This window comes from Neodiprion virginianus, chromosome 3 (genome assembly GCF_021901495.1).
Source record: "Neodiprion virginianus isolate iyNeoVirg1 chromosome 3, iyNeoVirg1.1, whole genome shotgun sequence".
Taxonomy (NCBI): domain Eukaryota; kingdom Metazoa; phylum Arthropoda; class Insecta; order Hymenoptera; family Diprionidae; genus Neodiprion; species Neodiprion virginianus.
This window is the reverse complement of record NC_060879.1, coordinates 41420034-41444402: the sequence shown is the minus strand read 5'-3', so window position 1 is coordinate 41444402 and position 24369 is coordinate 41420034. Positions and strand designations below refer to the sequence as shown.

Here is a 24369-nt window from a genome sequence, read left to right as displayed (position 1 = left end):
GAATTTCGAGAATTACCAGATTTTTCTTTCTACATCCTATTACATTCACTCTGGCGAGTTCTACACGATGTCCAATTTTTGTTTTGCCGTTATCTCGATCTTGACCACATCTCACATTCAGGTGAATAGTAACCGACTTGCCAACTTTCTCCGGATTCTGATCGTAAGTAAAATTTTTCATATGTTGTGGCCAATATCTTTTCAGGTCGAAGTTTGAAAGAGCGGCGCAGATTGAGACCAATACCATAAAAATTTGATAACTAGTTCTAGATATCGTCGGATAAAAATATTGATTACATACTTACATTATGTAACGTGGCATTTCTTGACGCAGTTGAGTAGCGGTTCGGAAAGATGATTCGGCAGCGGCCTGATCAGCTCGTAATCAGTGGTCGGAGCAATCTTTCGAAAAGCAAAGGTCCCGGGGTCGTATCTTGGTGCATTCTAAGCTGTGAAATAATTTTTTCTGGATCCGCCGAAACGCATGTCGCAAACCACACGTACATATATATACACATCATAATCTGAAAATGATTGGAGGCGATTCTCTCTGGACTTCAAAAACGTGGAGATCTACCGACAACACAACTTTGATTTTCGGGGTGATTACAACAACTTCCTTTTTTACCTTTGGGAACAAAGAAACGGGACGTCAAAATTACGTAGAGAATGATGGGATTATTTTTCATTGTTTTTTTATCCAACACTGTCAGTAGGGAACGTTTTATCTCCTACGGGGCTCAAACTCGTAAGAAAATGATATCTGTAACCGAAAAAAAGAATGTCCTGGTCCAGCGAATTGTATAATATTCACATACACACGGCCAGAATTCTTGCTGTCGAAGCAAGAATTTTTACTGTAATAGCAAACATTGTGCCAAGTGAGCTTTTCAATTTAGCTAGCCTGTTAAACTTGAAAATTTCCAACCGCTGCGCTAAATTCTTTCCGGTGTCCTAATATCAACACTAAAACTTTCTGGTGCAGCGAATCATTTATTTCCGTCTACGCTTCGCCGAATTTACGAGAATATGTTAATTTTGAAATCATAAAGTTGGACAAATATTTGTCATATTTCTCGCTATCATTACTTTTGAAAATATTATTACGTTTAGTGGTTGTGTTGAGAGAAATCTCTTAAGCATATTAGTCGTCATACGTTTGAAACGGTGAAAGCGAAGTTTGTTCCAGATTTATATCTTGGAAATGCTGGTAGATGCATTCAGAAAGACAACGCTGTTACAGTGTGATATTTTAATAATTACAAGAAACACATTATACATTTATACTCAGGCTTACAACAAAGTTGAACCCAAGCACAAATCAATTCGAATTCAGCCGGTTATCACTTGAAATCGTTTGAAATCGCGGTAGAAGTTCTTCGTAACCACTGAATATCCTTGATATTAAAATCATCTGAAATCGCTTGAAACCGTTTCCGAAGTCGAGTAAAATTATTGAGAATGGTGTGAAATTTTGTAATCGCTTGTCACCTTATCTGCGGTTAGTGAATAGTTCCTTGAGAAAACGTTGTTGCTACAGTACGAGATCAGCTTTGCTGACCAACTTTTCAAGTCTTTATTTCATTTGCAGATTCACCATATAACGCACGTTCTTCTCAACGTATCGAATTAAAAAAAAAAGACGTGGTTAACAGGACACGTAAACAATTCAGAACACGAACGATGATTGATGTATCGACTTTTAATAATTATTTGGCTGTCTATCAGTGGACCAATGGCTTTTTCAAGTAAACTACAAAGGTATGGCGTCTGGACAGTATGCTATAATCGTCATTCCTATCCTTGTTGACGATGAATGTGTGCTTTCTTGCTTCTATGTCCAGATCTATTCTGTACTCCTGCTGTAGATCAGACGGCATGCGGTGTATGAAGGGGTTCACGCATGCCATGAATTCTGAAAACGGTTTAAAATCAATGACATTGCTACGACAATAAGCCCAAACAAACAACTTACTGGCGAAAGCATCCGGGGTTTCGAAGATGTAAACTTTTTCTCTGCTACTGCAGTGACAGACCTCAAAGCCGACCTTTTCGAGCAGCATTTTCAGAGACTCGCGCGGACGTTTAGCGTGCTGAAATACTGGAATGAAACGGTCCGCATCCTGTGATTGAATACGATTAATTAAATGAAGAATGTTGTTCGGCGTGGATATCGAAAGATCTGAAAAGTCTTCCGTGGGCTTATGACAAGACAGGCTACACTTGTGAACCTGTTTTCCTCTGGATATGGAAATTTTCAGGATCTCCAGAGATGCACTACTGTTATCGTAATGCGGAATAAGTATTAACTGAGATCACAAATCACGCGTCTTAGGAAAATTTTTAGATAGTTTATAAGAATAAAAAAATGACGTGGATTTTACAACGAGGTTGAAAGCAACGACATACCGTCATGTAACGCTGGTATCGAGGGATAGCCGCCAGCACCTTGTACGCGTCCATGCAAGGAAAATCGCTCACAAAGGTCAAGAAGCCCGAACCTCCAGGACGCAGCAGTTCAAAGATGTTTTCGAAGGCTTGGCTGAAAGCAGGGACGATATCATGGTGTGACTCCGTAAGCCAGAGATAATGATCGAGCCATCCGAGGAGACGAGTGACGAGAACCTACCGCATGTCTTCGCACCAGTGTAAACAATAGAACGACGTAACGTGATCGAATTGTTCAACTAGATCTTCGGCCAGCATCGGAGACTCGATGTCCAGTTGGAGAAAGGATAGCCGATCGTTGGCGCCGTATTTTTCCTTTGCGTACTCCAACATGGCCTTGGAAATGTCCGAGCCTGAAGTCAGAGTATAATCATTCGGTGGAATTAAGTCTTGGTAACACTGGTTATGAGGGTGCTGGTCGAAACTTACAGACAACGGTAGCCTTTGGATTCAGTACCGGAAGGAGAGAATCGACGACTAGGTCGCAGGGTCCGCATCCGATATCAAGGCATCTTCCTGACATCTGACCAATTTCATTGGAATACTCCTGTATAAAGTCGCTAGTCTCGTGACGCACTAGTTTGTCGTGTGCAGAGTACTCGGCTGGTTTGAACATCGTTTTAATGGTTATCGCTTTCACCGGCAAGGTCCTACGGTTTATAAATACGCTGAAAATCTCCTCATCGTTCATCTTCGTTATACGTAGGAACGTATTTTTCCTTGGAATTGGTGTATTGTTGTAAGATATGCCTTATCGTTAGTAAATCGTATTATACACTTCAGCATTCTGCGGAATATTTGAATGAGCTATCGTAGGACCTCCTCAACATTCAAGCACAGTTTGCACTAATGTAGTCACTTACCTTCTGGGAATATTGAGATATCCGCTCTAATTACAGTTCCTGTTCTTATGACTTCAGCGAATGCCGACCCAATAATAACTGATAGTAAGTTGTGCTAAAACTGCGTGGACCGTTCGTTTTTTCGGGGATCAATGCAGATGGCTTTCGAGAATGGCGTAATTACCTCAAAGCTGATAACGTAACACGGGTCTGATACGATGTCGACCGCGTAATTTGCTTAAGTTATTATGCTCGGATTCGTTTTACTAACTGCTGTTTCTACTGCTTTTGAACTGTGCCAAAACGGTCCAAGATTGAACTATCCCTCATAATACTCAGAATTGCATAAAATCATAGTTATAAATGCAGCTCTAATTCCAAGATATTAGATCATTTATGCAGGTTTTCTGAACTGTGCGAGTTACGTTGGTATTCCGACTTCGTGAAAAGATCAACGCTGACATGCGCGTGTGCGGACAGTTGCATACATTACCAGGTGTAGACGTGCCGGATTTCACCCTTAATTGAAATCTGACAGGACTAGCATTTTTAAACATCTCCACGTAAATCGGGAATTTAAACATGAATGTAATATCGGCATCAGTTACTTAGTCAGTACGACAGTACTTCTTCGATATTTGACTATCGTTCCAAAGGTTCTAACGATGATGTGCTCAGAATAGGTTTACCCGATGGGTTCTGACTCGTATAGAATCTTGATGATTCACGTTTGTAGAAAGTATACATTCTATGAGAGATGGTGAGTTAAGAAATATATGATCATATATTATAATAAGTAGTACAAATTGTCGTGATCACAAGCTCAATTGTACGACCAGAAACGCAGCTCACGTTTACTCTAACATCTGGCATGGATTGACGTTGCAGCGTTGTGATGAATCTTAACAATGTAAAAAAGCTTTTGCTGTATCTCTTACTCCGGCGGATGGTTAAATTCCAGAATCTTTTTTTATAATTCCCAACGAAGAAACTAAGGTGTTGTCGGTACGTATCAACTCTATCGTCTACCGATCCAAATGTAGAACATTGGATTTACCCGAATTTTCCAATCCAATGGTACACAGGGGTGGCAACGTATTTTATGCATGCTGATAGAATTGAATCGGTTTCAAAACGTGTAAATAGTGATACGTGGTCATAAACTGAATATATTTACTTCAAATACGGGTAGGAAATGATGTGGACAACCGGTAATGGATACTTGAGTGAAAATTGAAACAGACAAAACAGAGGACTGCAAGAATGGCCAGAACGAGGTAGGGACACGGCAGTTTCAGGGCCTGATTGATTACTTGAGGTGCACTGCTCCTCGTATTCGTCGGGTAAGGTCAAAAAGGACCACAAAGTTTATTTAATCAACGATTAATTGGCTGGGCCAGCCGAAATGTCGTTAATTAACCCTTTGAGGGGCACATTTAAAAATAAAACCAATCACCAAAGTCCAAGTGGTCCAAAGAGTTTTCGGGGTCGCTGATTACGAATCTGAGATTAGATTTGCGAAATTCCAGATGACGGACGAAATTTTAAAAAATCGACCGATTTATGCTAAATTTGATATACGGGGGTAGTCGCGGCCGCTGATTACGAATCTGAGGTTAGATTTGCGAAACTCGAGATGGCGGATCTAAGATGACGGACAAAAATTAAAAAATCAACCGATTTATGCCAAATTTGATATCCGGGGATTTTTGGAATCGCTGATTACGAAGCAGACATCAGATTTGCATTATTCAAGATGGTGGATCCAAGATAGTGACTATTATTTCCAAAGTCCTGAATATAAAATGAAAAAAGGCGCTTATTCTCCCTTTCAGCGTGACCCAGGACTAACGACGTGGACATGAAATGAAATTAGTTACTTTTTTGTTTTTTCTTCGTGTTTTTAGATTATTTATGATTTCTCATTCTTCCACTCAAATGGAAAAAACGCAAAGAAAAGACAATGTTCTATGCGACAATAGCTCTAGTTATAAGTATTCAAGAGTTGATTTTTGATTGCGGGTTTGTATTCGCCATCTAATGCTGGAATATGGAATCATTCGCCATTTGCCTCGTGTAAAATTATATTACGTACTCAGCGCACCGTAAAACATGGATATGTCACATTTAATTATAAGGTTATTGGGTTTTGGGGTTATTCAAAATTATAAATTTTTCTTTTTTGCAAAGACTGGCGTGTCAAAAATTTGTAAAAAACATATATGTACATATAATAGTACTAAGATTAGGAATGATGTGCTGTACGAGGTCGCGGAAAATTCAGGAGAATCTTTTGGAGAAGTAACAAGTTGCTGAGTGAACCAAAATTTGTGCTTGTATTTCCAATTTTGAAGAAAATGATGTGCTAGATTTGATTGTTCGTCAAGTCATACTTTGAGTGTTAAGGTATTGGTGGTGTCGTGAAGCTATTGGTGGCTGTTGGATGGATTCTATATCATGGTAGATTCATTGTCAGGGCCCATATTGACCGTTTTGTTTTTTGGAAATCAATAGATAAAAATAATAGTCAAATTAATAATGATACATAATATAACTAATAATAATAAAAGTAATTATTAGCTCTGACGATTATTCGTAAAATGATAACAAGGAGCCTACAAGTACAGTAAGAAAAATCAAAACCTAAAACCGTAATATAGCTAGCAAAAGTAAGATAACAGTGCGTTTTCTCTTTTCAAAAGTGCGAAAGCTCCTCATTACAATCAAGGCAGTGATGGAGAAAACGTACATTTTCTATTTTTCACCAAACTTATTGTTAGATCTCGTGTATGTTTTCATACTCCAACTGCACGAGCGATATTGCTTAAATTATATTTTCAATTTTCTAAGTGAAAGTAATCGTTTTTATCAATAACAAAGAATACGAAGAAAGATCAAGATGCGGACATTCGTTGGTTATCTGGCTGTCTATTAATTGATCGAAGGTTTTTTCAAGTAAACTACAAACATGTGATGTCTGCAGAGTATGTTGTAGCCACCATTGTTATCCTTGTTGAAGACAATCGCGTTCTTCGTCGCTTCTATGCCCAAATCTACTTCATACTCTCGCTGTAGTTGAGCCGGCATGCGGTTAATGAACGGGTTGACGGCTGCCATTACTCCTAAAAACGGATTAAAATCCTGACGAGACTGCTGTAATGATATAATCTATCGCGCAGACAATTATACTTACTGCCGAAATCATTCGGAGTGTCGTAAATGTTGCTTATTTCTCTGCGACTGCAGTGGCTGATCTCAAAGCCGACCTCTCGAAGCAATTTTTTCAGGTTCTCGCGTGGATGTTCGGCGTGCTGAAATACGGGAATGAACCTGTCCGCATCCTGTAATTGAATATGAATGAATCAGGAGTATTGTTTGGGCTGCATCTTGCAAATGTGTTATCCTCACAATTGAGCGAGTCTCAGAATCCTTATAAGAGATTCGCACTTTTGTCATGATGCGAAATAAGTATTTACTGAATGTACGCGGCCGTCGCCAGATCGGCAATTCCTGAAAAGGGGAGCAGATTTCGGTACTCGAAACGTCGAGACGAAGACGGAAAGAGAAGCAGTGGGCATAGTACCGTCAGCTCCACGGGAGGGAGCAAAGACGGAGGAATGGGGTTGGCCTCTCCCCAACTCGCAAATATTATTTTGTATTAAAAAATATCTGCTATCAAATTTCACACATTACAAACAACCTTTGATAAGCAAAATTATGAGATTATTTCTGAACTCGACAAATGTACTGCGACACACGTGTCGGATTGTGATAAACGATTTATAAATGCAAAAATTACGTAAACGCTGATAGATACTAAAATGACGTGGATTATACAACGAGGTTGAAAGCAACGACATACCGTCATGTAACGCTGGTATCGAGGGATAGCCGCCAGCACCTTGTACGCGTCCATGCAAGGAAAATCGCTCACAAAGGTCAAGAAGCCCGAACCTCCAGGACGTAGCAGTTCAAAGATGTTCTCGAAGGCTTGGCTGAAAGCAGGGACGATATCACGGTGTGACTCCGTAAGCCAGAGATAATGATCGAGCCATCCGAGGAGACGAGTGACGAGAACCTACCGCATGTCTTCGCACCAGTGTAAACAATAGAACGACGTAACGTGATCGAATTGTTCAACTAGATCTTCGGCCAGCGTCGGAGACTCGATGTCCAGCTGGAGAAAGGATAGCCGATCGTTGGCGCCGTATTTTTCCTTTGCGTAGTCCAACATGGGCTTGGAAATGTCCGAGCCTGAAGTCAGAGTATAATCATTCGGTGGAATTAAGTCTCGGTAACACTGGTTATGAGGGTGCTGGTCGAAACTTACAGACAACGGTAGACTTCGGGTTTAATTTTGGAAGGAGAAAATCGGTGACTACGTCACATGGACCGCTTCCGATGTCAAGGCACCGTCCTGACATTTGGCCAATTTCATTAGAATATTCTTCGATGAAGTCCCTGGTATCACGACGCGCCTCGTTGTTGATTTTAGAGTACAGGGCTGGTTTGAACATCGTTCTACTGTGAGACTTACTTCTCTTACTAGCAACGTTCTGCGATGTATAAAAATGCTGAAAAGTTTTTTTGTCTTCATCTCAATGCGATGTGGCTACCTACACTGTTAAAATGTTCGTAAATTCACTACACATTTATTACACAAAAGTGTCGTTACCGAGCATTCTCATTAAGTATGCAATAAAATTTTGTAGGTTAGCTCGATTCGTTTGGAGAAACGCAAAAGCCTATTCTGAATTTACTAAATTATGTAGTATATTTATTATATTCGTAAATTTACCGTCCACTTGCTGTACGGTATTTGGCATTAACTAGACATACCGCTGAATTCACGTGACAAGTGTACAAAGATTACAGTCTTGTTAAAATAAACAATTTATTCTAGCGAAAGGAATTAATATGCATCTCTATTCATTTCATTCTGCAATTTCGAATTTCCCAAACCTGAATTTCAAAATCACCCCGAAGAATTTTCGTTTTACTTGATACTACGTCACACGTACTGTATTTGAAAAGTTTCTCAACTGATTTTCGAAATTCCGGAATTTTCTTGTGAATCCGCACAAGTTCTGCGTATCTAAATTTTGTACAAAATACTTCACAGCATCAGATTTCAGCAAAGCCCAAAGAATTACCATTTTAATTTTGTTTGGGTGGGGCATTCTAATGTTCACAATATTCACAGTCTAATCTAAAAAAATCAATGATATGATTGAATCTGGAAAATATCTCGTGGATTGTCCTGTATGGTGATTAGTCTGCCGATTTCCCGAATACCCTTTTTTTCACGCGTACAATTAGAGGACATATCGATTTGAAAACCGATAATATGATGGGTCTTCCTTAACCACTACTTGAGAAAGCTCACTGCGATACTGGCTGATTTCATAACGGATGCCGATAGGTGTGGTTGTGGCCAAATTCACTTCGTGGGTAAGACGAAGAAAAGATATTTAAAGAATCGCAAATCAACGTATTTATTAATTGACTAATTTTCTTACTCTTCGACGGTGAGCCGACCGTGCAAACAAACTATTAATGTAAGCTTATTAAAATTATGCGGACCCGTCACGGTACAATGTGCAACTGTGTACGCACTGCATTTCATTGCATCTGTCATTCTAGAAATCTGTGATATCGGACAGTTATAGATAAAAACAACCGACATTTATAACGATATCTGCTGATAATCTCCATCGACGTCAATCAAGGTTGCGAATTTTATTGTTCTAAATGAAGTCATACTGCAGTGCAGATGCAATTTCATCGCGTTGATTCAGACGTACAAAAAATAATGCGTCGAGGGAAACACGAGTGGATACTTTTGGATCGATCAAAGCGTAATGTATGCTGGCAGAAAACGAAGTCACAACTTTCACGAATGTTCGCTAAATTGCCAATGCACAGTCAACAGTGTACAAGCTGACTGAATAAATTGACTTGTCGTCATAAAAAAATATCCAGGAGGAACTTTTGAATTTCGAGAATTACCAGATTTTTCTTTCTACATCCTATTACATTCACTCTGGCGAGTTCTACACGATGTCCAATTTTTGTTTTGCCGTTATCTCGATCTTGACCACATCTCACATTCAGATGAATAGTAACCGACTTGCCAACTTTCTCCGGATTCTGATCGTAAGTAAAATTTTTCGTATGTTGTGGCCAATATCTTTTCAGGTCGAAGTTTGAAAGAGCGGCGCAGATTGAGACCAATACCATAAAAATTTGATAACTAGTTCTAGATATCGTCGGATAAAAATATTGATTACATACTTACATTATGTAACGTGGCATTACTTGACGCAGTTGAGTAGCGGTTCGGAAAGATGATTCGGCAGCGGCCTGATCAGCTCGTAATCAGTGGTCGGAGCAATCTTTCGAAAAGCAAAGGTCCCGGGGTCGTATCTTGGTGCATTCTAAGCTGTGAAATAATTTTTTCTGGATCCGCCGAAACGCATGTCGCAAACCACACGTACATATATATACACATCATAATCTGAAAATGATTGGAGGCGATTCTCTCTGGACTTCAAAAACGTGGAGATCTACCGACAACACAACTTTAATTTTCGGGGTGATTACAACAACTTCCTTTTTTACCTTTGGGAACAAAGAAACGGGACGTCAAAATTACGTAGAGAATGATGGGATTATTTTTTATTGTTTTTTTATCCAACACTGTCAGTAGGGAACGTTTTATCTCCTACGGGGCTCAAACTCGTAAGAAAATGATATCTGTAACCGAAAAAAAGAATGTCCTGGTCCAGCGAATTGTATAATATTCACATACACACGGCCAGAATTCTTGCTGTCGAAGCAAGAATTTTTACTGTAATAGCAAACATTGTGCCAAGTGAGCTTTTCAATTTAGCTAGCCTGTTAAACTTGAAAATTTCCAACCGCTGCGCTAAATTCTTTCCGGTGTCCTAATATCAACACTAAAACTTTCTGATGCAGCGAATCATTTATTTCCGTCTACGCTTCGCCAAATTTACGAGAATATATTAATATCGAAATCATAAAGTTGGACAAATGTTTGTCATATTTGTCGCTATCATTACTTTTGAAAATAATATTACGTTTAGTGGTTGTTTTGAGAGAAATCTCTTAAGCATATTAGTCGTCATACGTTTGAAACGGTGAAAGCGAAGTTTGTTCCAGATTTATATCTTGGAAATGCTGGTAGATGCATTCAGAACGACAACGCTGTTACAGTGTGATATTTTAATAATTACAAGAAACACATTATACATTTATACTCAGGCTTACAACAAAGTTGAACCCAAGCACAAATCAATTCGAATTCAACCGGTAATCACTTGAAATCGTTTGAAATCGCGGTAGAAGTTCTTCGTAACCACTGAATATCCTTGATATTAAAATCATCTGAAATCGCTTCAAACCGTTTCCGAAGTCGAGTAAAATTATTGAGAATGGTGTGAAATTTTGTAATCGCTTGTCACCTTATCTGCGGTTAGTGAATAGGTCCTTGAGAAAACGTTGTTGCTACAGTACGAGATCAGCTTTGCTGATCAACTTTTCAAGTCTTTATTTCATTTGCAGATTCACCATATAACGCACGTTCTTCTCAATGTATCGAAAAAAAAAAAGACGTGGTTAACAGGACACGTAAACCATTCAGAACACGAACGATGATTGATACATCGACTTTTATTAATTATTTGGCTGTCTATCAGTGGACCAATGGCTTTTTCAAGTAAACTACAAAGGTATGGCGTCTGGACAGTATGCTATAATCGTCATTCCTATCCTTGTTGACGATGAATGTGTGCTTTCTTGCTTCTATGTCCAGATCTATTCTGTACTCCTGCTGTAGATCAGCCGGCATGCGGTGTACAAAGGGGTTCACGCATGCCATGAATTCTGAAAACGGTTCAAAATCAATGACATCGCTACGACAATAAGCCCAAGCAAACAACTTACCGGCGAAAGCATCCGGGGTTTCGTAAATGTAAACTTTTTCTCTGCTACTGCAGTGACAGACCTCAAAGCCGACCTTTTCGAGCAGCATTTTCAGAGACTCGCGCGGACGTTTAGCGTGCTGAAATACTGGAATGAAACGGTCCGCATCCTGTAATTGAATACGATTAATTAAATGAAGAATGTTGTTCGGCGTGGATATCGAAAGATCTGACAAGTCTTCCGTGGGCTTATGACAAGACAGGCTACACTTGTGAACCTGTTTTTCTCTGAATATGAAAATTTTCAGGATCTCCACAGATGCACTACTGTTATCGTAATGCGGAATAAGTATTAACTGAGATCACAAATCACGCGTCTTAGGAAAATTTTTAGATAGTTTATAAGAATAAAAAAATGACGTGGATTTTACAACGAGGTTGAAAGCAACGACATACCGTCATGTAACGCTGGTATCGAGGGATAGCCGCCAACACCTTGTACGCGTCCATGCAAGGAAAATCGCTCACAAAGGTCAAGAAGCCCGAACCTCCAGGACGTAGCAGTTCAAAGATGTTCTCGAAGGCTTGGCTGAAAGCAGGGACGATATCATGGTGTGACTCCGTAAGCCAGAGATAATGATCGAGCCATCCGAGGAGACGAGTGACGAGAACCTACCGCATGTCTTCGCACCAGTGTAAACAATAGAACGACGTAACGTGATCGAATTGTTCAACTAGATCTTCGGCCAGCGTCGGAGACTCGATGTCCAGCTGGAGAAAGGATAGCCGATCGTTGGCGCCGTATTTTTCCTTTGCGTAGTCCAACATGGGCTTTGAAATGTCCGAGCCTGAAGTCAGAGTATAATCATTCGGTGGAAATAAGTCTTGGTAACACTGGTTATGAGGGTGCCGGTCGAAACTTACAGACAACGGTAGCCTTTGGATTCAGTACCGGAAGGAGAGAATCGACGACTAGGTCGCAGGGTCCGCATCCGATATCAAGGCATCTTCCTGACATCTGACCAATCTCATTGGAATACTCCTGTATAAAGTCGCTAGTCTCGCGACGCGCTAGTTTGTCGTTTGCAGAGTACTCGGCTGGTTTGAACATCGTTCCAAAACTTACTCCTCTCACTGGAAAGGTTCCGCAGTGTATAAATAACCTCTGATATTCCTCAGTATTTATCTAAATACAAGGTACTTATTCTAATGACTAGTGTATTTTTGCGAGTAACGCATTAAATCCTGGTACCTACAGTACGACAGATTCTCTTCTGCTTTGCCGCGTAATAAGATTGTTTATGATAAAATGTAAAATACAGTGCCAGACGGAAAAAAAAATTGTGTAAAGCATCTTCTACCCTAATCTAACAATTAGGAACACGCAGACGACTATTAGTTGCGGCGAATGACAATTTGATAAGAATTGCACCGCATTTCTACAAAATTTGCGAGATTTCAAATTCAATCTTGATAGATAGATATGTGATAAATCTTGGCCACGCGATTCAAGAGTCGAGTTGCGCCTGTTCCGTTTCTTTTTCACTCAATTTTTCAGTGACGGTATTTTTTTTTCTGCAGACACATGTCAAGTTTATTTTTTGGCAAATTAGTACTGTAACTGATAACATATATATTTATGTATGTATAAACAAAAAGAATAACAGCTGCTCTAAAAATTTATTCTCGCCAGTAATTGATATATCGTCTTCATATATCACTCCCTAAACTTTCGGGCATGTCTAGTTAAGGGTAAAGTAGCTTTCTGAGCTGCATTCCAATTGCACATATATGCATATTGGATATATGGTCGCTTGTGTGCTTCTGCGACGAAATCAGCAATGTAGAAATATGCAACACGCGAAGAAATAAAAATAAACAAAATACGAACACTATGTAATAGAGAGAGGTATGTGAAAGTTCAATCGAACTCTGCTCTCACAATGTTCTTTCCAAATCAATTCGTGACGTTTTACAAACCTGTTTTTATCAAAACACAGATAATTGTGTATGAAAATATGTTTTTAAAACGCTACGAATTAATTTCAATGCCTGATACAGGTACTGCTTACGAAAGTTTATTTTTACTGATACGGAAATCTTAAAGGTCAGTAACATTAGAAGTACCGTAATTAAGACAAAACTATCTTTACCAAAGTGACTGGTCTTCAAAAAATACTGCATAAAAAAAAAAATCATATTATATTCATGCAAATATATTATATTATTAGATATTATTAAAGACCAGTCATTTTGACTGGTGTAATAGTTATGGTGTTAAAGAGATTTCGAACTCCGTCAAATACTGCGGAAAAACAGCTTTTTTCTCGATACTTTTGATCTCTGTAAAAAGGGAAGAATCTGTCCGGTCTGTCCGATGAATTTCCGTGATGATCTCGAAAATGGCTGAGTGAAAATTCTGAAACTGATAAGAGTTGGCAGCCAAATGAAAAAGTTTTGAAAAAAAAGTTGAACAGTAAATTTCTGAACAACGAATGAGTTATGAATTTCAGAAAAAAAAAATATTTAAACTGGGAAAAACATGATCGTTTATTTTGAAAAAGTATTAAGGAGGAAATAGTGCATGTTTGTTGGTAAAAGTGTGAAAATTTATCTATTTCCGGTAGAACCGGAAGTTGAAATTAAACGGGACAGGGCAATTTTTCACGCGCATAGGTTAATTGTTAAATCCTGTAAGTTTCGAATTTTTTTCATCCAGCCGTTTCCAAGATCATGGTGTGAGTTTGTCGGATAGACCGGCAGACCGATATTTTTCTAAAAACCTGTTAAAAAAATTGAAATTATAAAAAAGTGATTTTTAACCGCAACCAATACCTTTCGTGGATTACCAAAGGTGATGAAAAGTAAAAAGTGTTTATGGTAAAAAGGATTCATTAATTACACGCGTACCTTGCGACTATGATTACTCAGTCTGCCTTGAACACTCGGACTGGTGAACTTGTTGATCAACAAGCAATAGTGGAGAGTCGGCGGAGTCGGAGATTTTAACCGCGACTAGTAACTGACTATAGCTGACGATAGTGCGATTTATATATTCACGGGGTAGGCGTTTAGCCTTTAAGAGCAAGGCGAAGGTGGTGGTAAGAGAAATCCGAGATCAATAATTACATCAAATTTGAAGTAAAGTTATTCTTGATAGCCTTGAATCTCGCACACAGCTTTATATTTTTTTATCCACAAAAACGTTTTTCTATGGAATTCAACATTAGATTCGACTCATTGAGGTAAGTTGCCGGTCTACGGGTAATAAAATAGCTACTGTATGTTCAGGTGTGTCCTTCCGGTCAGTTTAACGGATGGCGATGAAAAGTGTTTAATGAAAACTGTTGTAACAGATTATTTTTTCCGTTGGCTCCGCGTTAACTTTAACCTTTACCTGGCACCTTGATGCCGTTCGTGACCCAAGGGTTTTTAATCGAGATTTTCGTAACTCGAAAGTTTCTGCCCTTTGAAAGAATGGTACTACCTTGAAATAAAAAATTGTTGCTGCTACCATTTTTATCTTATAAAAGACACTTCGGTGAGTACAAAAAAAAAAAAAAAAAAAAAAAATTCAAGTAAAAACATTAAATTGCTTCGGTGCATGACCCCGAGGTTCCAGATAAAGATGCCAACTAAAGGTTAATCACTTGGCATTCGCACTTTTGGAAAGGTGCATGAGGGACGATGCATTAACAGAACAAAATACTGATAATACGCGGAGCGTGATTCTATCGATATAAATTTTATTTCATTTGCGTAATATCCATGCCTGTGTATGTGTGTGATACATAATTTCGATGGGTCAAGTACACCAATAAACAACATATCCATATCGGTTTATTCAACACACGTTCGTGATCTGGTCCGATTGTTCGAGGTTCTTCACTGCAGCCGTAGGGAAAGATGTTGCATCTTAGACACAACGGAGGTCTTGATGAGTAAAATGTATTTTTGTTTAATCACTAGGAAGTAATCGTGGTAGGTGACGAATTGCCTACAGCATCATCATCGTCAAGTGTAGAAGTTTATCCTCATCGTGTGATCGTGATGCTTATTTCAAAATTCATACTGGCGGTGAATCCTTTTATAGAACTCATGCCGGTCGACCTCGGGGCAGGATATGTCAAAGACCAGCTGGCAGGATGGGTGAAAGAAACTATTATATTCAACGAAAGCAGCAGAAACGAAAATGAGTATAGTAAACCTGTAGCGAAGTGATATTACAAATGAGGGAAAAAAATTCTCAGCTAGGTTTGTAAGTGCATGGGAAAAAAATTGAGAATATATGTAAGGTAAGTGCATCGGTTTACCAGTCATTGACACGCTCAGACCCAGTTATTGAACCTTACATTTTACAAAACTATAAATTGACGGCACAGATTGTGAATTTTTCGATGACTAAAACCAATTGATACAGAGTTAGACGCTAAAAATGTATTTTTTGGTCATTTGAAAATTAAGGATCAATTAGATCCAACTGAAAAAGGTTAATAATTAAGACAGGCTCAATAACTGGGACACTCACCTTATAAGAATCTGGTTCACCATTCACCGCTTGAAATAAGTATGTATGTATATGAGGTATTCCATGCCAACTGAGAGGTCATTTTCCCTGACCACCGCCAATTTGCTTCATTATTTTTAATATGATTCTACAACCTAAAAAAAGCACTCACCATCACCAAAAATGTTACAAACATAATAAATGTTTTGTATACACACAAAATAAGAAAAATTATTCCTCTAAAAAAACATTTCAAAAATACAAACAATCAATTCTCCACTCTGAACTATGGTTCAAAATGTTTGTTTTGGGACCCAGAAATGATGTGAATTTTCGCAAAAAAAAAAAAATGGCTTTTCTTTTTTAGGACCATAAAAGTGTTTGTAACATTTTTTAAAAAAGAATGGATGGAACGAAGAATCTGAAAAAAATGGTGAGTGCTTTTTTTAGGTTGTAGAATCATATAAAAAATAATGAAGTAAATTGGCGGGGGTCAGGGAAAATGACCTCTCAGTTGGCATGGAATACCTCATATGTATCCTATGAGTAGAGGAAACGCAATGAATGTTGATTGGTTAGCTTTGTCGTTTCATGATTTACACACATGTATTATCGAAAAACTGCCCTTTTCTTCTAGAAGAGTAAGCCTCAATTCTCGATCAGCCACATGCTGATTCGTTGTTAAGTTACATTTGACTTATGATTTCTTTACGGTAATGGAGGACTAAGGGATGATAGCCCTCCAAGACCTATGATACAACCATAATTATTCGCTAGTTCTTAGCAAAAGTGGATTCACAACCAAAGTATGCACTTCAAATTATTGTTGTGAATAATTATTTTTCCTCTTGTCACTCTTCTATAATAATCAATAAAATATTCAGCATCATGTCCCGTTCGAGAATGTGCAATTAAACAGAGACAATTTTTATGTGAATCAAAGAGTTCCGATTGGTCAAACATATTTCCTGGAAATAGTAAATCATTGAACAAGATTACACATCTGAAGATACGTTTGCTATTTTATTACCCGTAGAACAACAACTTACGTCAATGACTCGAAACTAGTTTTTAATTTATGGAAAAAATATTCTCGCGGATAAAAAAATATAATTAAGTGTGTCACGTCAGACGTACCACTGCACTTTTTCCCCCACTTATTGCTCCTTATTCTTACATTAACTCTACGGCCTCTATCCTGTCCTCCTATCTCCTATCTTTGTCCCACGCCACTCGTTATACCTCTTACTCAGCTGATTTCATTCCCGTCGCTCTGAAATCTCACACTTTTCTCAATTTTTTGATTATCACAAATTTCATTTTTTCAAATTTTTCGTTTAATATTTCTTCTTTTTTTGTTTGCCAAGTCCTCAGTTTCGGATTATTCATCTATAATCCACTTACCAGATCATCGCGCTAGTTCGTCGGACGGATCACAGACTCTTAGCTTTTCAATGGCAACGAAAAGTATCGCAAAAAAACTGTTTTTCCGGCTTGTTTGTTGTTTCTTCTTCTTCGTTTTTTTTTTTTTTTTTGTTGATAATACGAGAACTTCTGCTGATATTCAAGAAGACGGTGACATAGAACAATATATTTGAATTTTCCAAAGACAGGGCTTTTTTGGGTTTCTTAGATCAATGAGTATAACCTTCGGGTTATATCTGTTTATTTATATTTTCTCGTTTCGAGATAAAAGTAACAGCTTGCATGGGTGAGTAACAACTATTTATATCATTTAGTAGCTTATCTGATTAAGGTTTTGAATCAGGTTGTCATTGCGTTCTTGAATAGTACTAAAAATCCGTATTAATTATATGGTTCCAAGTCGACGTTTCCAAGATTAATCTCAAAGCCTACGTCAACTCTGTAGTTTCACACAAATTTTTCATCTCAATGCGACGAATTTAAAAAAAAAGCTGGATAGTTGAACATTCGAACATTTCAGAACGTGAACGATGATTGATATATCGACTTTTATTAATTATTTGGCTGTCTATCAGTGGACCAATGGCTTTTTCAAGTAAACTACAAAAGTATGGCGTCTGGACAGTATGCTACAATCGTCATTCCCATCCTTGTTGACGACGAATGTGTGCCTTCTTGCTTCTATGCCCAGATCTATCAAGTACTCCCGCTGTAGTTCATCCGGCATGCGGGACATGAAGGGGTCGATAGACGCCATGAATCCTGTCAATTGATTAAATTCAATGACATTGCTGTGTTGATCAACCAAAACAGACAACTTACCGGTATGAGCATCGGGAGTGTCGTAAATGTAACTCGTGTGTCTGTTACTGCAGTGGCAGACCTCAAAGCCAACGTCTCGAAGCAAACTTTTCAGAGTCTCACGCGGGCGTTCAGCGTGCTGAAATACCCCAACGAAACGGTCCACATCCTGCAATTGAGTATAATGAGACTGAAACTGTTGTTAACCATTTCAGATGATCGTAAATACTCTATGGTGTTACTAAAATATGGGTACTTTTGAGAAAATCTGGTATTCACACGCTCTCCTAAATGTACTGTTTATTAAATGCAACGAGATTGAGTTGCCAATTGGAACCATGAATAATATTTTCACCGACGCAATGGTCAATCATACGATTTTCTGGAGAGATCCGCTACTCCAGGTAGAGTGTTGAACATCTATTATCTGTAATCGAGGATGATGTTGGGTGAAAAAATTCCGAGATAACCGCTGACGTGCACTTGACGAAGCGTATTAATTTCGAGGATCGAGTCCAATTGTAATATAGTGTATATAAACTCAAGCGTTATACAATCGCTACATAGGCATGGATATAATACAAGAATACAAAAAATACGTAAATCTTATAACGAGTTTGAAAGCAAAAACATACCATCATGTAGCGCTTGTATCGAGGTACAGCTGCCAGTATCTTGTAAGCGTCCTCACAAGGATGATTGCACACTGAGGTGAAGAGAACAGTACCTCCAGGTTGCAATAGGTCGAAGATGTTCTTGAGGACTTGGCTGAATGATGTGATTTTGTAAGGCAGTAACAATGATTGATTGGGCTGTTGAAGGAAATTAATGACAGGAACTTACCGCATGTCTTGACAAAACTGTAAACAATAGAACGATGTGACGTGATCAAATTTTTCACCTAGATATTCGACTAGCGTTGGGGACTCAATGTCCAGCTCGAGGAAAGATATTCGCTCTTCCGCGCCATATTTTTCTTTAGCGTAGTCCAACATCGGTCGGGAAATGTCAGAGCCTGTGTTCATAATATTCATTTACAATTAGTGTGGAATAAAGTTATTCAAATCTTGGTTCTCATCCATGTTAAATGTAATGAATAATAAATTTTCTCGGGAACTTGGACAGAATTGATCAGATTCAATTTATCAAAATTTGCAACGTTTCGTTGGTTTTATTTATTTTCCAACTTCATCAGGCAAGCTGTAACAGATGTACATAAACTTTAAAATTAGGTTGCATAAAACAATAGACATGATACATGTAAGTTACAAATTCAGAAATAATAAACTAAACAAAATTGCAAAATATTTACTTTTGAGGTTAAATCGTCGTTAAAATCCTCTGGTCCATAACATCAAGTCAAAATTATGTTTAAATAAGACTAGACAGATATATACATTTTTGTTTTTTTAATAAAATTATAAACTCATTGTGTCAATAAATCAATTTAAATAAAATAAAATGGACAAATATAATGATGGACAAATACACATGTCAAACGTAGTGACTCTTAAATCACAGACTGTACTACTCTCACACAGTGTGATAGTACGTGTGGAGGTCGCATTATCTGTATTGTCAACATGACTCTGTTGTCCATGACTAGTACTGTTTATATTGTGCGCGAAAGTTCAACCTCTAAGTAAAATAAAAATAATTACTATGACTTCACTAAATCCTTAACATCATTTATCAGGTCACTGTAAATTGTACTAAGATTTTGCGTGTCGGATCTAAAATTGACACAATTCATCGCCTTAATAAAAATCATTTCACTTAGGTTTCTCTTCATGTAATTTTTCTCCAGATCTAAAATCTCCACATCATCGAACTGAAAGTTATGACCATCTTCAACAAAGTGATGTTCCGCTAATGCTGTTTTGTTGTTTTTTATGGACTTCTCAGGTCTGCAGTCAAGTTTGTGTTGTCTCACTCTGGCTTTTAATTTTTGCCTGGTCTGTCCAACGTACCATTTCCCACACGAGCACGGAATCCTGTATACTAGGCCAGATCTATCTTCTTTCTTCACTTTGTCTTTTAGCCGGGAAAATAGATCCTTAACCTTGAATACATTATAGAATACCAACTTGCAGTTGGTGTGCCTGAATAAAGATCCCAGTCTTGGTGACAAGCCTTTTATGTAGGGAAATCTGCTAAACGACCAATTCCTGTTGACATTGTTGCTCCTGATGTTGTTTTTAATCCTCTCGGACACAATTTTCTCACACTTGCTGATGACCTTGTTTGGATAATTGTTAGATGACAGTAATCTTCTAACCATGCGAATACTTTCCTTGGTCTTGTTCACATGACTCAAGCGCATGGCTCTGTTCAAAAACCCTTTTGCAACCCCCAATTTCTGGCTCAATGGATGATTGGAATTAAAATTCAAAATTCTTCCTGAGCTGTACGGTTTCTTGAACCAAGAAGTTATAAGATCACCATCTTCTGATCTTTCTATTAGTATGTCCAAAAAAGGCAACTTCCCGTTATTCTCAACTTCCAAGGTAAACTGGATGTCTTTGTCAACACTATTAAACACATCTAAGATGCTGTCTACTTTATCCTTTGGAACCACTGCGAAGAGATCATCAACATACGACTTAATAATCGGAATTTCAAAGTCAAGGTGAGTCAACGCCATTGAAACAACATAATCTACTGCAATGATGGCAATTGAAGGACTTGCTGGACTCCCCATAGCACATCCTTCCTTCTGAAGGTAAAAATTGCCATCAAACACGAAATATCCCGAGTCGTAACAAAAATCAATAAGCTCTAGTAGAGTAGTCTGGTCCAATTGCACAAATTTCTGGATTTCATCCCACCGCTCAATGATGATTTTCCTTATTAAACTGTTATGAACATTGGTAAAAAGAGATACTACGTCCAGTGATATTAAAACATGGTCTTCGTTTACCTTTTTCAGTTTGATTTGGTCTAAAAAATGAAATGAGTCTGTCACATTATATTTCAGACTCATTACGAACGGTAGCAGACTCTTGTGAACAAAATTGGCGATCTCATAACCTGGTGATCCTATGCTACTGACCACTGGTCTAAGTTTACACCCAGGTTTGTGGGTTTTCCTTAAGCCATAAATTCTTGGTGCCAATGCACTGTAAGTTCGCATTAGCTTACCTTGGATGTTGTCAAGGATACCAATATCTACAAGCTTCTTTATTAAGCGGTTGCTTATGTTTTGTAGCTTTGACGTAGGATCTCTTTTGATCTTTTCATATGTTTTACGGAGGAATTTTCAATTGCCATCATTGCAGTAGATTATGTTGTTTCAATGGCGTTGACTCACCTTGACTTTGAAATTCCGATTATTAAGTCGTATGTTGATGATCTCTTCGCAGTGGTTCCAAAGGATAAAGTAGACAGCATCTTAGATGTGTTTAATAGTGTTGACAAAGACATCCAGTTTACCTTGGAAGTTGAGAATAACGGGAAGTTGCCTTTTTTGGACATACTAATAGAAAGATCAGAAGATGGTGATCTTATAACTTCTTGGTTCAAGAAACCGTACAGCTCAGGAAGAATTTTGAATTTTAATTCCAATCATCCATTGAGCCAGAAATTGGGGGTTGCAAAAGGGTTTTTGAACAGAGCCATGCGCTTGAGTCATGTGAACAAGACCAAGGAAAGTATTCGCATGGTTAGAAGATTACTGTCATCTAACAATTATCCAAACAAGGTCATCAGCAAGTGTGAGAAAATTGTGTCCGAGAGGATTAAAAACAACATCAGGAGCAACAATGTCAACAGGAATTGGTCGTTTAGCAGATTTCCCTACATAAAAGGCTTGTCACCAAGACTGGGATCTTTATTCAGGCACACCAACTGCAAGTTGGTATTCTATAATGTATTCAAGGTTAAGGATCTATTTTCCCGGCTAAAAGACAAAGTGAAGAAAGAAGATAGATCTGGCCTAGTATACAGGATTCCGTGCTCGTGTGGGAAATGGTACGTTGGACAGACCAGGCAAAAATTAAAAGCCAGAGTGAGACAACACAAACTTGACTGCAGACCTGAGAAGTCCATAAAAAACAACAAAACAGCATTAGCGGAACATCACTTTGTTGAAGATGGTCATAACTTTCAGTTCGATGATGTGGAGATTTTAGATCTGGAGAAAAATTACATGAAGAGAAACCTAAGTGAAATGATTTTTATTAAGGCGATGAATTGTGTCAATTTTAGATCCGACACGCAAAATCTTAGTACAATTTACAGTGACCTGATAAATGATGTTAAGGATTTAGTGAAGTCATAGTAATTATTTTTATTTTACTTAGAGGTTGAACTTTCGCGCACAATATAAACAGTACTAGTCATGGACAACAGAGTCATGTTGACAATACAGATAATGCGACCTCCACACGTACTATCACACTGTGTGAGAGTAGTACAGTCTGTGATTTAAGAGTCACTACGTTTGACATGTGTATTTGTCCATCATTATATTTGTCCATTTTATTTTATTTAAATTGATTTATTGACACAATGAGTTTATAATTTTATTAAAAAAACAAAAATGTATATATCTGTCTAGTCTTATTTAAACATAATTTTGACTTGATGTTATGGACCAGAGGATTTTAACGACGATTTAACCTCAAAAGTAAATATTTTGCAATTTTGTTTAGTTTATTATTTCTGAATTTGTAACTTACATGTATCATGTCTATTGTTTTATGCAACCTAATTTTAAAGTTTATGTACATCTGTTACAGCTTGCCTGATGAAGTTGGAAAATAAATAAAACCAACGAAACGTTGCAAATTTTGATAAATTGAATCTGATCAATTCTGTCCAAGTTCCCGAGAAAATTTATTATTCAATAAAGTTATTGTTAGCCTTGTGATCAATGCGCTAGTTGAGACTTACAGATAACGGTAGACTTCGGATTCAACTTTGGAAGGAGTAAATCGACTACTATATGGCCGGGTCCACTTCCAATATCAAGGCACCGTCCTGACATTTGGCCAATTTCATCGGAAAACTCTTCAATGTATTCGCTGGTCTCCTCACGAACCTGTTTGTCGTTGGCTGAGTACAAGGCTGGTTCGAACATCGTTTCAAGGATGACTCTCGTCACTGGCAAGGTTCCACGGTTAAGAAAATATGCTGCAAAGGAGTATCAGTATTTATTCCCGTATGAATGAATTTTACGAACTTACTATTGCGATTTAGTAGAGTCCGTGGAGTATTGGAATGTATTGGAGCGTTTTTGGTCAGAATTCTGCATCGGCTGTTGAGCCTTTATTTGCGATAAGATACGTGAACCTCAATGTTTGGAGACATGTACGTCAACGTCAAAATCGACCAGGGCACCTCCTTAAGTAGGTATGATGTATTACAGGGGTTGTAGCTTACAGGCAGTTTCTTACGTATTAGTTAGGCCGATCAGCTGATAAAATGATCTGGAAGGATTTTGGCCGGGTCCAATTTCGATCTCTATAACGGCCGCACGTATCTCTTTAACAAGGAAGGTATCCCAGGTCGATCTCTCCGATTTGATATCTTTTGTAACATGTTATTGTAGATTAAAAACTAAGCGACACATATTTTGTTTTATCTGCCATTAAACACTTTAAGGGGATGCAAACCACCCTCCAAAGTAAGGCGTGTCAAGGGGTGGTATGGCAGTTTTCTTTTTCAGTTGAGAAAATTACATTTTTCATTTCTCGTTGCGAGCAAATTTTTCCAGTCGGATTGTCTAAAGAATGTTACGTTCTTGTGGGTGAAACTGCCAAATCGCCTCTTGACATGCCTTACTTTGACTACTCGTCAAAATATTGTACAAGTTACAATTTATGATGTACGGATATGGGGAAAATTGTGAGATGCAGGGTATAATCATTTCAAAATTTGCTTTATGAAAGATATTAGATTTTTTAATACGAGAATATTGCGTCATTGACCATGTAAAGTAACTGTGTATCGAAAATTATCCGTTTATTCCAAACTCTGTTCCATTAAAAAAATATGAACAAGCAGTTCCCATACATTTTTCATAAATTGGTATTGCACATACCACGATAGAAACGTTTACAGAAAATAGGTAACTTTGACGGATATCAAAGTATAAAGATTATTGCTGTTATTCGATTTCAAATATATTCGTAAGAAAAATGGTAACAAGCTACGTAAATTTGTAAGCTCCTGGTAAGCCAACGTTTAATCCTATAAAACGTATATTTTTATGCGAAATATCAACCGAACCGCAAATTTTGCATCATAGTTGGTGATCAGGTGAAGCTTAGCGTGTTTCCATTAAAATAAATAACAGCAAAAAGTAATAGAATCAAGGAATTTGAGAAATTTAGGTACAATTAAACAATTCAAGAAATACAAATACAGCCAGAGAATTAGATACAGTTAGAGGAAGAGGTGA

General features: G+C 37.9%; 3 protein-coding genes across 3 annotated transcripts; all 3 read right to left on the bottom strand.

Moving 5' to 3' along the window:
• Positions 1-1535: 1535 nt before the first annotated feature.
• Positions 1536-23218, bottom strand: LOC124300964 (juvenile hormone acid O-methyltransferase-like). The gene is made up of 7 exons (XM_046755497.1): positions 23153-23218; positions 22860-23099; positions 18810-18981; positions 18602-18734; positions 17988-18135; positions 17705-17927; positions 1536-1692 (listed from the first exon to the last, which is right to left on the bottom strand). The coding sequence occupies exons 2-6, from the start codon at positions 23044-23046 to the stop codon at positions 17737-17739; spliced, it is 831 nt and encodes a 276-aa protein (XP_046611453.1). The 5' UTR covers positions 23047-23099; positions 23153-23218; the 3' UTR covers positions 1536-1692; positions 17705-17736.
• On the bottom strand, positions 1688-8914 carry LOC124299669 (uncharacterized). The gene is made up of 12 exons (XM_046752939.1): positions 8810-8914; positions 7621-7911; positions 7373-7544; positions 7153-7285; positions 6699-6800; positions 6484-6631; positions 6224-6412; positions 2878-3198; positions 2630-2801; positions 2410-2542; positions 1976-2123; positions 1688-1915 (listed from the first exon to the last, which is right to left on the bottom strand). Exons 2-12 carry the CDS (start codon positions 7805-7807, stop codon positions 1725-1727), a joined length of 1896 nt encoding a protein of 631 aa, XP_046608895.1. The 5' UTR covers positions 7808-7911; positions 8810-8914; the 3' UTR covers positions 1688-1724.
• On the bottom strand, positions 10521-14253 carry LOC124300961 (juvenile hormone acid O-methyltransferase-like). Its single transcript, XM_046755492.1, has 7 exons — positions 14144-14253; positions 13000-13057; positions 12158-12367; positions 11910-12081; positions 11690-11822; positions 11256-11403; positions 10521-11195 (listed from the first exon to the last, which is right to left on the bottom strand). The coding sequence occupies exons 2-7, from the start codon at positions 13028-13030 to the stop codon at positions 11005-11007; spliced, it is 885 nt and encodes a 294-aa protein (XP_046611448.1). The 5' UTR covers positions 13031-13057; positions 14144-14253; the 3' UTR covers positions 10521-11004.
• Positions 23219-24369: the final 1151 nt, after the last annotated feature.